At 37.6% G+C, this 16,687-nt stretch overlaps 1 protein-coding gene across 1 annotated transcript; it reads right to left on the bottom strand.

Moving 5' to 3' along the window:
• Nucleotides 1–1,400: 1,400 nt before the first annotated feature.
• Nucleotides 1,401–16,599, bottom strand: sec23b (Sec23 homolog B, COPII coat complex component). Its single transcript, NM_001016850.2, is given in 20 exon segments — nt 1,401–1,795; nt 2,440–2,505; nt 2,769–2,924; nt 3,565–3,651; nt 3,743–3,904; nt 4,739–4,816; nt 6,035–6,188; nt 6,299–6,405; nt 6,746–6,835; nt 7,373–7,453; nt 8,171–8,294; nt 8,376–8,491; nt 8,604–8,762; nt 8,911–9,055; nt 9,306–9,391; nt 9,695–9,931; nt 10,794–10,880; nt 12,663–12,720; nt 13,554–13,787; nt 16,535–16,599. Coding segments are annotated over 19 exon segments (2,304 nt in total). The 5' UTR covers nt 13,775–13,787; nt 16,535–16,599; the 3' UTR covers nt 1,401–1,705.
• Nucleotides 16,600–16,687: the final 88 nt, after the last annotated feature.

Raw genomic sequence — 16,687 nt, 5'->3', positions numbered from 1 at the left:
TTTGCAAGCCACTGTATATATATGTTATTAGGTATACGATTTACAGAATGTGAGACTGCTGTGGCATTGAATTTTTGTCTATAAGGCACACAGCACAGAGATTGGATGCAGATCGGATTCCATACATAATGGATGCAGAATGAACAATCTTAATGGAGCAGTTTACCTTTCCATCAGCTGCCGGTTCGGGTCTTTAAGACCAACTTGGCAGCTTATCTGCGTGTGTATGGGGCCAGCCGACAGGCCTACCCAACCAATATGTCGGCAAAAATTTGATTGGAGAGGCTTGATTTTTCCGGAAATAGCCAATTGATGTGGTCCTCGCTTCGGCTTTTCCTATTCCCTTCATAGTAATGTGATTATTTGGCCCTAGGGCTAAATGATTACATTGGCACCATATCGGCCACACAAGTTGGTATATCGGGGGAAAGATCTGCTCCTTTGGCAACCTCGCCAAACAAGCAAATCTTACTGTGTATGGCCAGCCCTTTAAATTCCTCTAAAGAAATTTGTGAAAACGTGTCCAAGATGCAAGCCAAAAGAAAAACCATTCATGTGCAAACAGTCAACCTTATTGTGATCTGTTGCCATATTAATACAACGTATCATGTGGTACTAATGATTATTGCTAAAATGACAATGTACAATTTCTGGCATTATTATCATATGAAACTAAATAAGTCTATGGTTGCTTGCCGATTAAAATCTATATCCATGTTCTATGGATATCAGTCAGTTCAGGAACCAGACAGGTTTGATAATTTCATCTGCCAATACACCATGTCAGGTGCTTAATACGCCCTAGTTATGACCAGTGTTTTACTTTTCCTTTCTGTAGTTCAAACACCAATAACCACTTTGTTACTGGATCTAAGGTAATCTATTTCTGTCTCCAATATGGTCCAAGAGATCACACCATAGACTAAAATTAGAGCATTAACTCCTATATGTAATAAAGGCAGTAAATTTGCCCAGGTGCAGTAATCTATAGCAGCCAATAAGGTGTTTGCTTTTTGATAGGTGACCAGTAAATACTACCCGCTGACTGGCTGCTATGGGTTACTGCACCTAGGGTAAAATATTACATAACCACATTAGTCTACAGATGCCAGTTAGGAGGAGGTTATTTTCTGCAGGACAGAGTAAGAGTCACAGGGGTTTGATGGCTTAATAATTGACACCTCTAACTGAGGCTATTCTTGTCCTTTAAATTCATATATTTCTACAAAGGCATGTTCTTGCCTTGGCGCCCAGTAAGCTATTACTTATTGTGTTTAAGATATATGTATATATGTTCCTTTGCACTGTATTATTAATTTATTAAAGAAAAATTTAACGAGAAGTTACCTTTGTGTAACAAACAGCCATTTCTTTTTTTTCTAGATCACAATGAATGCCAGTTGTTGTAGAAGGATTTACTAGGAATGTGGATATTTTGTACAGTAAATTTAGCAAGGCAATACTATATACAGTTGTTGTTAACATTTATGTTATTATGCCTGCAAAACAACAACAAAATAAATTATGAACTAAGAATTGTTTACACTGAAACACAGGGACAGCTTATTTCTTATACAGCATTAACTAAAATCTTTATAGGTTCCATGAAACTAGGTAGGGGAATGTTTGCTTCTTCATTAAAACTGCATATATTTAAGACCAGATTGTAGCTGAAATGCTTTCTATTCAACCAAATGTTTAAAATTTACGAAGCAGTAGAAACGGCTAGTTTTTTCAAATGATCCATGAACACTTGTAGACTGACGTCATCGGTAAGGATAGGGGCCCCAGATTCCTAGAAAGACAAATCAGAAATCATCATTTTATGTTTTCCACATATACAGTCATTTTACTATACAACAGAACTTTCTTGAAATGCACTGAATTTCATTCACTGTTCAGGTCTCTCTAATGGGCTATGCCTGTAGCAGTGATATTCCCTTTTAGAATGTAAGCTCTTGCGAGCAGTGTCCTCCCCCTAGTGTCTCCAACCCTCATCCAAATGTAACTGTAACCCATTTTTGTGAATTGTTTATATGTACACGTTAACTGTTCTGTCTTTGTACCCCTCTATTCTGTAAAGGGCTGTGTAAACTGATGGCGCGTTATAAATAATAATAATTAAATGGTTAATGCTTAACATTCAGAGCAAATATTGACAAATGCATAAAAAAAATTATCAGAGTAGCCTTTTCTCTAAGGATACCACCTCACCGCTTTAATACTGGCCACATATTGAATCCACATCCTACATGGCTAGTTAGCAAGTTATTTAGATGCATGCTGCATGGCTTCACATAAATTAGTTCAGTCTGAAACATGCATCTCAATTACAAAGAATTCCAAGAACTGCTTGTCCTTATTAGAAATTAATAGAATGCGTGGCATAAACAATTGCTACTTGTACAACTCCCACATGTTTGCAGTGCTTCGCTTTACCTGTCCCCAGTTGTAAAGGTTGTTGTGTGTCTGAGATGGATTCACTTTCGAAAGAAGGAATCTTGCCTAAAAAACAAACAAATACATTTAAATTAGTTTCAAAATTCATACTCACTTCATCATACAGTCCACAGCCACCATATCCATGCAACTCCATATAATCAACACATGCATGTACAAACACGGTGTCTTTACTCTTGTCTTCTGCAATGTCATTACTTTTGAACAATTCATTTTCTTGCAAGGCCCCTTACTTAATTAGCTCAATACCATGTTACACATCAATACTACTTTACAATTAACTTTGCTGTATAACTAGGATGACATACCTGACTTCCTCCGTGTTCTGTATTGATGTAGCGTGGCATTGGGAACCTGCTCTGTAAGATTTCCTGGGCATCATCTAATGGAGCTTGCAAAAGTTGCTTAAAGTTTTCATATTCAGGCATGTCGTGGTAACCTGCATTACGCCACTGTGCAATAGTCTGAGAAATGTAAAAAAGGTTGTTTTTTTTAAAGAAAAAGTTAAATACAGGACATTAAAAAACTTGCCATTTACAAAAGAGCACTTTTCAACGTGTATATGTTATGTATTTGAATATTTGTGTATATAGTCAATAATGAATGAATAATGTACCTCTTATTGTAAAATGACCATGACCATATATAGGCATGAGGCCAGAGGCAAAGTGCTTTTATATATACAGGTCATAAAACCTATTATATTTTAAAACAGATGGTACAATATTAATTATAATACACAACCTTCAGGGAGTCATGTGACAGAAATTACATTACAAAGTATTGATTGCTTTATATGTTACTCTGTATGTCCAACGTATGAAACTCACTTATTGTACAGCGCTGCAGAATATGTTGGCACTTTATAAATAAATGTTAATAATGATAATAAAGTAGCAATTATAACTGATGACATCACTAAGCAACTTTTATAAGGATATATTTTACAGGATATTCATGGCTCTTGTGTATTATATGATTATATGCAGGCAACCTAGATGCACTGTTAAAATGACATAACCTGACCATTAAAAGTCTAAAACACATGACGGGTATTCAAAACCAACAGTTGGCAGTGATACAAAGTGAAACATTCATACCTACCTCACCCAGGTAGATCACAATCTGGAAGAAGGTGTCCATAAGCAAAATCCTGTCAGCTAAAATGCTACTGCTGTCCAGCAGAACAGGCTAAGAAAGACAAGGAAAACCATGAAGAGCGGGTAGTGTATTAGAGGAGAAATCTGTATTGAATCATCTTTTAGTGGAGTTCCCTAATTACCTCTGGAGGTCCATAGAAAGAGTAAGAATAAAGGATTGGCTGGATCATGATCAGTGACTGTGTCAAGTCTTGCCTGGCAAAGTGATGGCGATAGTATGAGGACTCATCTGGGCTGTTATTGAACACTTGCAAGAAAGGCGATCGTCTCAAATGAAACATAAACTGTAGATGAAAAATAGAAATGGTTAAGAGGAAAATCACCCCAACTGTTGTATATTACACAGTGCAGGTATGGGAACCATTATCAGAAAACCAGATAATGATAAACCTCAGTAAAGATTTATACACAAAGAGAAAGAAAGATTGCCAGCGCTTAATTTGCCTTTAAAAATAATTAAAAAAAAAAAGAGGTGTTAGTACCACAGCAAAATATGTAAGTTTACATGCCACGTCAAGGCCCCTCATTGTACGCGAGTCCTACACTGTCTAATGACTTTGAATTTGTGATGCAATTAAAATAAAGTCCCCCAGCAAACAATGTGACAGAGTAGTAAGACCCTGTTGCACCTACCTTTAGCTTAAAAAGGCTCTAGTGGAAAAGCAGGGAGCTTTTAAGCCCCAGCTCATTAGCACACACATGAAAGTGATTCATCGGATTAAAGGCTACATAGCAGCTAGAAGCAAAATTTGGCTACATTTTGTACACAAAACACAGAAAGAAATCGCCAGCGCTCGGTCTAACCCACGCTGTAGTGTTGACCAGCTGCTAGAAACACACAGATTTGTTCTGTTATGATCATATAAAATAAGCACAGGCAACCTACAGGCTCTGCAGCTGTTGGGTGGCAACTCCCAGTATTCCCCACCAAATATATTAAGTTAGGTTGGACCCAACTTAAAGCTCAATTTTAATTTCCATTAATATACAACTATTAATACAAAGGTTGATTATCTTCATGGCTGTACCTTATTTTTTATTGCACTTATTCCACTGACCAGAAAGGGAAACAAATTATAGAACAATTTTATACAGTGCAAATAATGATGGAATTTTACCTGAGGATACAGAGAAAAGGAGTCTGAGAGCCTGAAGGAAGAGGGGTCATCTTTATTATACTGCCCAAACTTCTGGCACTGTTAAATAATGGACAACAGAACAGATTATAAATAAATGGAATTACAAGTACAACTCAATTACTATTCAAGGTCTAAATATGCCAAAGGCAAGTAAGCCTTCAAAACTGTATTCATGATTTGGGTGAAAAGTGTTATTATACACAGTAATGCACTGGCAGAAAACCAGTATTATTTGGATACAGACAATAGCAACAATTCACTTGTTCTGTTAATTTCACATCTTTGCAGCTTTATTTCTTTGAATAAGGAAATTAACTAGCCATTAATAAATTCTGATACGAACAGCCTTTAGTTCTTCCACCATCAGAAGAGTAATAATCACAGGGTTTTGCCATGTCTTTTTTGGCTTTATTTCTGATAGAATAAAACATTACAAGGAAGGTTGGGGTGAATGTTAACATTGTGTAGTGGGTCAGTTTCAAAGATTTGAGAATGAACAGAAGCATTATTAAATTATCCCAAATTAATGCTTCTTTTATCAGAGCCTGGGAGCAAATTAAATACCCAGTGCTAGGGGAAAGTGCATGTTCAATATGGCTCTTGGGATAGCAGAACACATTACATTTTTAAGCAATATTTGTGAAGTATAAAGGTTTCCCAGTAATACTTTTAATTCACTTCCTTCCAAAACTTTATAGTGGAGAACTCCAAGGCTGTGAGATAAATTACTTGATTACAAAAGTCTAACATGCCAGTTGGAATGAAATCAAGACTTTATATGGGCTGTCAGAGAATAGTTATTTTTCTGTTTTTTAGCTGCTGCAAGTGATACCCTGGCCTTGTGTTCAACATCACTGTCCCAGAATAAGCTTCGCCCAAGCAAGCTGACCTACAGTCAGGTGATTCCAGTAGTAGCCAATAAAAAGGGCAACCATTTGTAAAATTTATCCTTGAAAGCAAGTTGCAGGTAAATCTTAATCCCTGTGTATAATGAAGTCAGATTCAAAACGTCTTAATGTCCTTTATATATTGATAAAGGTGACTATTCTTGTATTTGCATACCTATACACATTTTTGGTTTAATGTTAATGATAAAGGCATGAAGATTCAAATTACAGAAAGACCCCTTATTCAGAAAACCCCAGGTTCTGAGCTTTCTGGATAACCGGCTTCATACCTGTATCTACAATTCAGTTTTAATGGAAATTGTCAGCTTTGTAAATAGGAAGAAATCATTTGCATCTCACGTGGCTATTTCATTCAAGAGGCACTTACCAGTCGGATGAGCTGCCTATCTAACCATCTGAGAACATCTGGACCCTCCTCAGTCTCTGCTCTATAAACTCCTAGCCGGGCCATCAGCACTGCTGCTGCTTCCTGATCAAAGGCTGCCTCAATGTGTTGGATCTGGCTTTGAGCATCTGCCCAACTTTGAATAAAACAAAAAAAAAACTGTTGTAACCATTTGTTAACATTCCTATGAAGTTTTTAAAATGACCTATAAAGTATTTTACTTAAGGAAAGAAAAAAAACACTTACTTTCTAGCAACTGTGGTGACCCTTATCCGTTTCTGTGTAGTTGAATGCTGGTACTGGGTAACAAACTGTACTGCCCCACGTCCACCCTGAGGAATAGGTGCATTGTGCTAAAAAAAAGGTTAGGGTATGAATTGCAATGGAAGTTGGAGATAGGACATATACTACAATGTGAGATTTCAGTGACATTTTCTGCATAAGCCAAACTCCACTGTGATTCATGTACTTCATTCTCTATGTACATGTCTTTTCTTCAGCAGCAAATTTGTAGTGAAAACTCAAACTGTACTGATGTATTTGCTGCAAGTGAATATATGTAATTTCTATAATATTCTAAAACATATTACAGATAGACAAATGTTAAGTTTCCATACATCAGGCAGCCACATTAACAGCCTGAACAATATCACCAAACAGCCGCTCTAAAATGAAATGGAATTTGGAGCTTACTTGATTCACAACTTCAAAATATATTCCGAGAGTGGTAGTTGGATCCAATGCACAAATTTTCCACTGGCTTGTTCCTCCAACCCCCAGTTCCTAGAATGAATGAATGGTTCTAGAATGAATGAATCATTATATTCCTGCTCCATGGTAACAATGTAAAGACATACAGTAAGTCAGAATCATTCACAGAAAAAAATACAATATTACAGGTATAGGATACGTTATTCAGAAAATTTCCAATTATCGGATGGCCATCTCCCTTCTCTGCAATAATAAAACAGTACTTGGTCCCAACTAAGACAAAATGAATCCTTTTTGGAGGGAAACAAACTTATTGGGTTTATTTGATCTTTAAATATTTATATTTTTTGTAAATAAAGTATGGTAATCTAAATTAAGGAAAGACCCAGAACCAAGCATTTTGGTACAGGTCCTACATCTGTACTTTAAAATCTACCATTATCCCTTCAAAGGTTTTCTTTACCCCAAATAAATTATTTGTTTTTGCAAAAGACAATAAAACAAAACAAAAAATGATAACCTGTAAATCTACTGAGCACCAGAAATCTAAGGTTTACAGAGAGAGGTTCAGATTTTGTCACAGGCTTGAAGGGGTTAGTAAATACTTACATTTTCAGAAACACAAGGACCTTTCACATTTAATGAGACACAAGGTCCAATAGTACCAGAAACTTTCAACTCTCTTGATGTCTGTAAAAAAAATAAAATAAAAAACACTGCATATGCAACCAACAAAAAGGCAGAAATTAATACTATTTTTTACATTTACTAATGTGTTTAAATTTAATAAGCAAATCCTAAACTGCTGTAGCTTTGCACTCTATAGATTACAATAGCTGTCAGGTTATCAAAGATCTACAAGGCATACAAGAATGAGATCTTATTTGGAAAGCTGATGTTATCAAGCAATTCTTTATATTTTATTTGCTGATTTTCTGTATATTGTATGGTGCTTGATAAAAAAAAAAAGCTAGAATAAATTCAAAAATTATTATTTTTTTTTTTTACAAAGTTTGGTGCTCCAAATCAGAGAAAGATCTGGTATCTGGAGAACCCCAACATTCAGTATAATAAATCCTATACTTGTACCTTTGTCAAAAACATCACATTTACTTTATTTTACTCATGCTTGTGTAACAGACATTTGGTGCGGGGTGGGGGTTGCAGATGAAGAGATCTTATTAAAGCACCCTTAAAATGGTTCGCCAGCACACATCTAGCTAAATATAGCAGCTGTTTTAAAAGACAATTAACTGGACACAATTCACTTTACAACCTTACTATGACCTTACTATGATTCATTGTACACCGATCTACTTACTTTGTCATGTTCTAAATACCAGAAAAGCAATGTCTTAATTACTTAATGGAGAAACTTGTCTGATTGACTGTACAAAATGAGCTTACCTTGACATCTAGATTTGCCCCAAATGCCATTTTAAACGATCCATTTGGATCTTTTGTAAACACTCTCTGGAATGTTTGTTTAAAAAGGGATGTGTTAAAGGAATCTCCAATCACAATCTCTCCACTGACAAGAAAAAAAAAAATAAGTGTAACCCAGTAGAAAACCCAAAAACCACCCCACCACCCACAATAATAAATCACATACCCAGTAAGGTTTGAACAACATTTCATTTCCAAAAGACCAGTCTGATCCAAGGCACAAGCATAAATGTCAATGCAGTGACCATTTGCTGCAGTGCGGTTTGCCAATGCTTCATAGTGCTGTAAGAAAAATAAATCATTTTTACAAATGTAGGACGGCCTTTTCCCCCTGAGCACAGACATGTTCTTGAACTCAATAGAAAGTCAAGAGAAGAAAAGCGAGAATCTGTACCTTAGTAGCCTTTTTCATGAAACGTGCATTGTCTTTCTCAATATCGTGCCAAGATCTAATGGGTGTTTTTAGCTCATCTCCAACTACCATGCCGGGCCCTTGTGTTGGGGGACCACCTGTAAACAACATTATTCTGGCTCCAGTGTTTGGAAGCGTCCCCTGCAGCAGAAGAGTATTAAATACTTGAATTATGCAGGAATACAAAAACATTATCTTATATAAAAACAGTTTATGTAGCTTTTATAGATGTGTGTCTGTGTGCCTACTGTATTTGACTTTGCATATATAACTCAAAATGGGGTATTACCTCCAATAATCCAACAGCTATAGACAAAGCAACACCAGTAGATCGTAGAGGCCTTTTCCCTTGAGGCACAGGCCAGGGATCACGTTGCAATTCCCCAAGCAAGTCTGTTAGATTCATGTCAATTTTATGAACAGGTTGCAAGAACCTAAAAAGCAGGAACGGGAAGAGGAAGTTATTAACTGTATTCAAGGTATTGCACAAATTTGGAGTATTGAGGGAAAAATGCCCAGAGAAGCTTTAAAATGTCCATAGGATAATGGCACACAGGGCTTTTTGACCATCATGGTGCACTCAGGGAGAATAACAGCTGCAAAAACATCCTTCCCTGCAGCCACTTTCCAATCATACAAACAGAAACATGCTGCCTGTTGCAGAAGCTGGTGTCTTTATCTTACCGACTAGACAAAAAAGGCTGCTCCTGGGGTTGTAGTGGTCTTCCTTGCTGTGCCGGGGCTGCAGCCTTTGAAAGTCCCAACATATCCTGAATTGCAAGTAAGGAGCCAAATGTTACTATTGTTGCAATACTTTTGTTTTTTTAGGTCCATTTTTTAAACCCTCAAAAATATGCTACTACAGTTAGCTATTTTTATTTTATGAACTAGTGCGTTATTATTTAAATAATTAAAATACAATGGTAAAAGAGGACGATATAAAAACAATTAAATATGCAGCAGAATTGACACACAAAGCTATGCTACCCTCTAAAGCTTCAGAATACCCATAGGAGTTGTATCCCAACAGATTACATGCTGAAGATATATTTAGCAGCAATAACACATCCTACCTGTATTTGTTTAGCAGTCAGATCTTTTGTGCCTCTAAAAACATAGCTCTTAGAGATCCCATCGCAGCTCAGTTCATGCACTTGTACCATTCTGCCAAAGGTGATCAGACCAACCAGAGCATCTGGGGGCAGCAGGCTGAGAGACATCTGTAAGGACTCCTTGAGAGCTTGCAGGTCTTCCTCCTCAAGACATGTATCCACCACATATAAGAATACCAGTGGTGTCTGAGGACCTCGCTACAATTAAAACAAAGAAACCTAAATGTGAAGATTCCATGGAAAAAATTGTATCATTTTTTCATAAATTATCAATCAGTTGGCATGTAATCAAGTGCTTAGCTTGTAACCAATGTTGAGTCATGGGTTGTTTGGATATGTCCTGCCAATGAATCACATCCCAGAACCCTCTAAAGGAGGAGATGTGGGCCTTTCGCCTTTAGAGAGTGAAGCTTTTTGGATTTACGAATTGGACTGTCTGACACCCAGAGGTTTAAAATGGTGTCATTTAAATTTGCAACTTAATTGTTTTTTACCGGTAACATAATGTACTTTGAGAGGTATACCAAATATTACTATACAGCAAAACCAAAAGTTTTATTATCCCCTTGTAACAGTGAAGGATAAGATCTATCTGTGTTTCATCAACTAAATCAACAAGGGATTTGGCAACATTCATCTATTTTTAAACTGTATCTCCCTGCAGGAAAATACAATTCAGCTCAACCAGAAAGGTCTCCAATTGCACGGTTTCTTTTGCAGCTCTTAAATCAGGCATTCTGCTCAACACATAGTGCTTGGCATTTGCAAATACAGAAAATAATTTGTTTAAACAACAGTTGTGACTGCCATGTAATGGTTTGTGTAACAATTATAATTTCATGAGTGAGCCTAACCTATGAAATTATTTGTTACATGGCTCTTATTCCAGCCTGTGCAGCACACAAACAGGCTGTACCTCTCCCTTAAACAATAACAATATTGTTAAAAGTAAAAACTGACCAATGTAAACCCTTAAAAAAATCAAATGAACTCATGACTTAAAGCACCAATATTGCACAATACAATATTTGCTTGCATCATACTTAAAGCCATACTGTACCTGCACTATGTATTCAATTGTGGAAAACTGTGGCATTAATTCCGCAGGTTGATTTACTTCTGATATCCCTGCATATGTTGGAGGGAACTGTGAAAAACACGACACAAAGTAAACATAAGAAATGGTTAAAAAAAAATGTTGTGTTTCCTAAAATGTTGTTTACAACACAACTAGACACTTAAAACACTGAAACTCTTCCTTTGCATTTGTCTAATAAAATAAGATATCACTAAATGATAATGCAGCTGGATGACTTTCCCTAGCTTCTGTAAAGGTTATGGGCTCTTCTCTTAGATTATTCCATGTCTATTATAAACACTTAGATTCTTCTTGCTCCCTCAATACTTCTCTTCTAGTTACAAATCAGCCTGCTAACAAGTATGGGGATACAAACTAGACTGTGTAGCCATCTAGTAGGGATGCGCCGAATCCACTTGTTTTTGGGTTCGGCCAAACCCTGAATTCATCAAGATTCAGCTGAATACTGAACCAAATCCATATTTGCATAAGCACATTGGGCTACAAAAGGGATAAATAGAAGTGTGCATCTAAAAAAATTTTTTACTTCGGTGTTCACGTGACCAAATGTCACGTGGTTTTAAGGATTCGGTTCAGCCAGGCACTTTGATTCAGCCAAATCCTGCCTGAAAAAGGCAGAATCCCAAACTGAATCCTGGATTTGGTGCATCCCTACCATTGAGCATACATGTTGTGTTCCCTGGGATTTTTGAACTTACTAATGAAATTCAATAGTTGTGGTTGCAGGGTATAAGTATTCATTTAAGATTCTGGACATAGACTACTAGTGAGGGTAGTTTGTGAAAAGGAGATGAGCAGTGCAAATACCAAGCAAAGCACAAAAGGGACCATAACCTTACATTTCTTTACACAATGAACAAAGCAGAACTGGTCTAGCATGGATACTGCCCTAAAGCAAAGAAAAAGGCATCACTAACAAAGTCTATACCACCAACATATATGTAGCCTACTGGTCACATTACGGTCTTTTTTTGTTTTATATAAATAGAATCCAGAAACATTAAGTGGTTAAGGCAGGAGTCCCCAACCTTTTTTACTTGTGAGCCACATTCAAATGTAAAAAGGCTTGGGGAACAACACAAGCATAAAGCATGTTCCTGGGGATGCCAAATAAGGGCTGTTATTGGCTATTTGATAGCCCCTATATGGACTGAAAGCCTACAGAATGTTCTGTTTGGCAGTACATCTGATTGTTATGCAACCAAAACCTGCCTCCAAGCTAAGAATTCAAAAATAAGGACGCTGATAGCAACATCCAAGGGGTTGGAGAGCAACATGTTGCTCAGGAGCCATTGGTTGGGGATCACTGGGTTTAGGTAAGAGTAGATAAGTAATAATCATACATACAGCCAATTTATTATATGGAGATATTTTCTGTCCCCTTTACAGAACTGGGTGAAAGGAGCAGCTAAACGCATTCTGATACATTGACATAGTTATCAGGTGTAGTAAATGTATTAAAAACTTTCCCAATTGTCAAAAAAATTGTCATAAATGGGGAATATATGAAACTGCTGGGAACACTTTAGTATAGGCTGTGTTGAGCAGGGTCCTCCTGTAGCGATCAATAATAGTATGTATTCTGTATGTTCAGTGTATATACCCATCTCTAGTACAGCACTGTGGTGCTTTATAAATGGGTTTTATAAATTTCCCTAATTCGATATTCCATAAACCAGCCCCATAGTGTTGACTAGTTTGTAAATATTAAAACTGTCTTTAATATGATAAAATTCCCATGCATTACTGAAAATAATATATAAAAAAAAATCACATACACAAGCAAAAATAACTTTATATTTCCATGGTTCTAAACTGAATCACAATTACCTGGTTTCTTTGGAAGCAGAAATTACATGCCCACAGTTTAGCTCTGTAGTCCACCTGACTGTAAATAAAGAACAATGCTTATTACGCTTCTAAAGCTGGAATGTATATGTATATACTAAAACACAAATGCATATTCATAAGGTGAAAAATATTGAATCTTTTATTATTATATTAGTATCATATTATTATTATATTTAATCTCATGTTATTTATGTTGTTAAGTGTTATTAAGTTTACTGGATTCATATATGCATGTTATTGATTTGATTCACCCAAATCACATCAAGGAGGAGGTTGAAGGCTTTCCCTGGCTAAGAAATACAGCAGGGACTCAAAAAGCAACAGGGAGCTAATTATCAGGGTACATATCTTGAATATGTTTTTTTCTTTTTAAAGAAACACTTCTGCAAAAGTAATTGAAACGCATATCCATATTTACATCCAAAAGATGGTCATAACCAAGTTTGTACATTTGGAACAAGCCAGCTACAGAAATGCATGTATTAGATGGTTCAGTGGTGCTATTAAAGATTTCAGATACGAGGCAGCATTTAGGTACAAAGGGGATAAAAAATCTCCTCCAGCAAGTCAGGTCCGTCAGTCTGCTGCCTTGTGTTACATTGTTTCAAGTGCCAGAGCCACCAGGGCAGAGAATAGAAAAGGACAGAGAAACACTGCTTTTATTAACAATTATATATACAGATAACTTTAAATTCATAACAAATTTGTAATAAATGTATATTGCAAATGCTTAGAATTCTTTTCTTTGATTAGGCAAAAAAAGATTTTTGGTTTGACATGTCCTTTAAGGCAGTAGTAGTTAAATTACATGTAACAATAACTTGAGAAAATTTTGAGAAAATTAAGGTAGAAAGGGAAAGGGATACTTACCAAAGTGGATTAAGTACTGCCTTGCAGGTTGGCCTTGTGCAAAGCACTGGCTCATATTGAACTGGTGGGAGATCTGGACGTTCCTTCAGAGGAGTAAAAAGGCAGCCCAAAGGTACAACCATCCGTGTGGCTTCCAGTCGGCTGGAGGGCCACACATTCCAGCTGAAGCGAACGCCATCCCGCTCCTCATTTTGTTGAATAAACTCTAAGTAGGTTGCCATAGAAACCAGATAGCTGAAAAAGAAATGGATCACCATTTTAACATAACGTATCTTTATTGCCATATACATTGCATGTGCTGTTTTTCTGAACAGATTTTCATTAATATGCAGTTACCATATTAAAGTAGTGATGGAAAACCTGCGGCCCCCCAGTAGCATACTAAAACTATTTGTCCTCGCCTTTAAACATATAAGTTTAAACATATAATAACCAGTTATTCTATTCATACTGCCAAAGTGAACTCACCGTGCTCAGGCAGCATTAGGGTAAGCACCCACAGAGCGACTTACCTGCCCGCAATAGATTGCTGCTATCGAGTAACCACTCCGAAAATGCTTTCCACCGGCAACAACAGAAGGCACTGCTGGAAAGCCCTTTGCATTGATTTGGTTTCCAAAGTTGCGTGAAGTTGCCTGCCGAGGAGACTTTGCACGACTTGGGTTACCAAAGCAATGCAAAGGGCTTTCCACGGGCGACTTCTATTGTTGCCGGTGGAAACCCTTTTCAGAGTGGTTACTCGCCCGCAATAGCAGCAATCTATTGCAGCAAGTAAGTCGCTCTGTGGGTGTTTACCCTTATCCTGGTCAGTGTTGGGATAGGGTTTTGCAGAGCTCAATAGCTCATTGCTGCACTGAATTTTAGAAAGCCCATCTTTCATAGACTACATTTTAGTCAAATAATTCAGATTTAAAAAATGATGTCTGTTGTCTCTGTAATAATAAACCAGTAGCTTGTACTTGATTCAGACTGAGATATAATTAATCCTTATTGGGAGCAAGACAATCTTATTGGATTCATTTAATGTTTAAATGCTTTTTTAGTATACAAACTATGGTGATCAAAATTACAGAAACCCCTTGTCCAGAAAGTCCCAGGTCCCAAGCATTCTGTATTACAGGTCCCATACCTAAAGCATGAAAGACCTTAAAGGCAACTTTTCTATATACATTTGTTAAAAATCCCCAATGGTTTTAAGTTATTTGTAAATGTACTCAACAGAGAGCAGTGACTGAAAGTGACTGTTACCATTCCCTGCACTACTGGTTCTGACTCTTGAAATAATGTTGGCTTTTCACTCTACTGCGCATGTGGCGCAATGACAGAAGAAGGAAGCGGATTGTCCTCTTGCAGGTTCCCACGGGCTGGTGTGGTTTTCTCCTAACAGGAGCACCAGTCCGGGGCATAAGTAAGCAATTACAATCAATGAGGGGGTGCCTAACATCTTGCCACTCCCCAGTGATTGTACCTTTTATTCTCCTTTAAACACGCAGTGCCAACAAAGGGAAAAGCTTTTGCACTTTGCTTCCTTACAAATTAACACCTCTGACAAGTCACCCTATCAAACAGATAAGAGGTCACTAAACTGAGTACATAATACTAAAGTACACATTTGAATTTTTTTTTATTGAAGTTGCATGTTTCCCTATACTTTAGTTGCTGTGCAACTGTCTCATGTCAACTATTTGCAATACAGCAAGTTCATCAAGTCTGTGGTGGCCATAAGCAGACTGGGGACCTTAAAAATACCTTAGAGGCCACATTCAGCCTGCAGCCTCCAATAGTTATATTAAGTCAGTGTAAATGTTGCATTTATTCACTTCTCTTGCAAATAAATTGTGCAGGGTGAAAAAAGCAGGCCTACCCTAATATGGAAACCTGCACTAAAAAGGGTAGATTACAAAGATGACTGTCACCCCCCCCCCCCCCCCAACAACAGAGCCTATATGCAATGGTCCCTAGGGGCGGGGCCTATGGATTAGCACAACAAAGGCTGCTTGGGTAACCATTTCCCTTTCCCACAGGCCTAATTTCCTTGCACTGCCAACAGAGCAACCATCCATCTACACCTCCAAAAAGCTGCTGGATAGACAGATGTTTTTAAATAAAGCCCGAAGAGCAGATTTTTGTCCCATTTGGTTTGCCAAGAGGTTCTCTGAGATGCTCTGACACACATGTACAGCTGTTGAAAGAAGCCCTTGTCCTTAATCTTTACCCTTCAGGGTTTTTCATTTGCACTTATGATAAGATATTTATCACGGTTGCCATTTTTTCTTGTCTCATATATAGATCAATAAGCTGTCGACTTGGCCAAGCTTTCCCAGGCAATAGCAGCCTGGCAGCCCCCTGCGCTGTATATCTCCAAACATCCACTGAACGTATACAGGGTCCCTGAATATTAAACCAGTAATTGCAGGGTCCGTCCTTCACAGGAGGTAGGTTAATTGTATTGCTGTTATGTAGGTAGGTTGTTGTGTAGGTAGGTTGTTGTGTAGGTAGGTTGTTGCAGTCCTGGTGTTTTACCAGCCCAGATGGTAGACCAATGTTAATAAGAAAGATAACAGACTGAAAAGCCATTATTTACACCACAAAAAAAATATCTCCCTAGAGGCAAGACAATTAGATTGTAAGCTTTCCTGGAGAAGAGAATAAGATAAATAAAATAAAGTGTTCAGGAATTCCTAGAAGTCCTGTTAGAAATGAGAGTAAGCCATCTTCAGCTTGCCAATTAGTGAGTCTTCACTACATAAGGCAAACCTTTACACATTTATAGTTAAGAATTCCTAATCTATCAAGCGCCGCCATCAGCAGGTGGACGTACAGTTGATTAAATACACCTTCCTGCCCGTCTGAAAAAGGATGCTGGGACTTGTAGTTTACTAACAAATTAGAGAGAGCCACAGGTGTAAGGCGACAGGACTGTGAATAACACTAGTGCGGGGAAACTACAGACACGCAAGGCGCCCACATGAATAGCTCACCTTTAGCTCAATCACCGCTATCACCGGCTGGCCGTATCTCTGGCTCCCTGCTAGTTGCTCTCCGGTATCCGGGTAGCGCTTCCTTCCTGCCCCGGGAAGTACAGCTCAGCAATAGGCTCAGCAATAGGCTGGCTCCAGTCAGTGACGCAAGAG

Source organism: Xenopus tropicalis, chromosome 5, assembly GCF_000004195.4.
Source record: "Xenopus tropicalis strain Nigerian chromosome 5, UCB_Xtro_10.0, whole genome shotgun sequence".
NCBI lineage: Eukaryota > Metazoa > Chordata > Amphibia > Anura > Pipidae > Xenopus > Xenopus tropicalis.
This window is presented reverse-complemented; position numbering and strand designations above follow the sequence as displayed.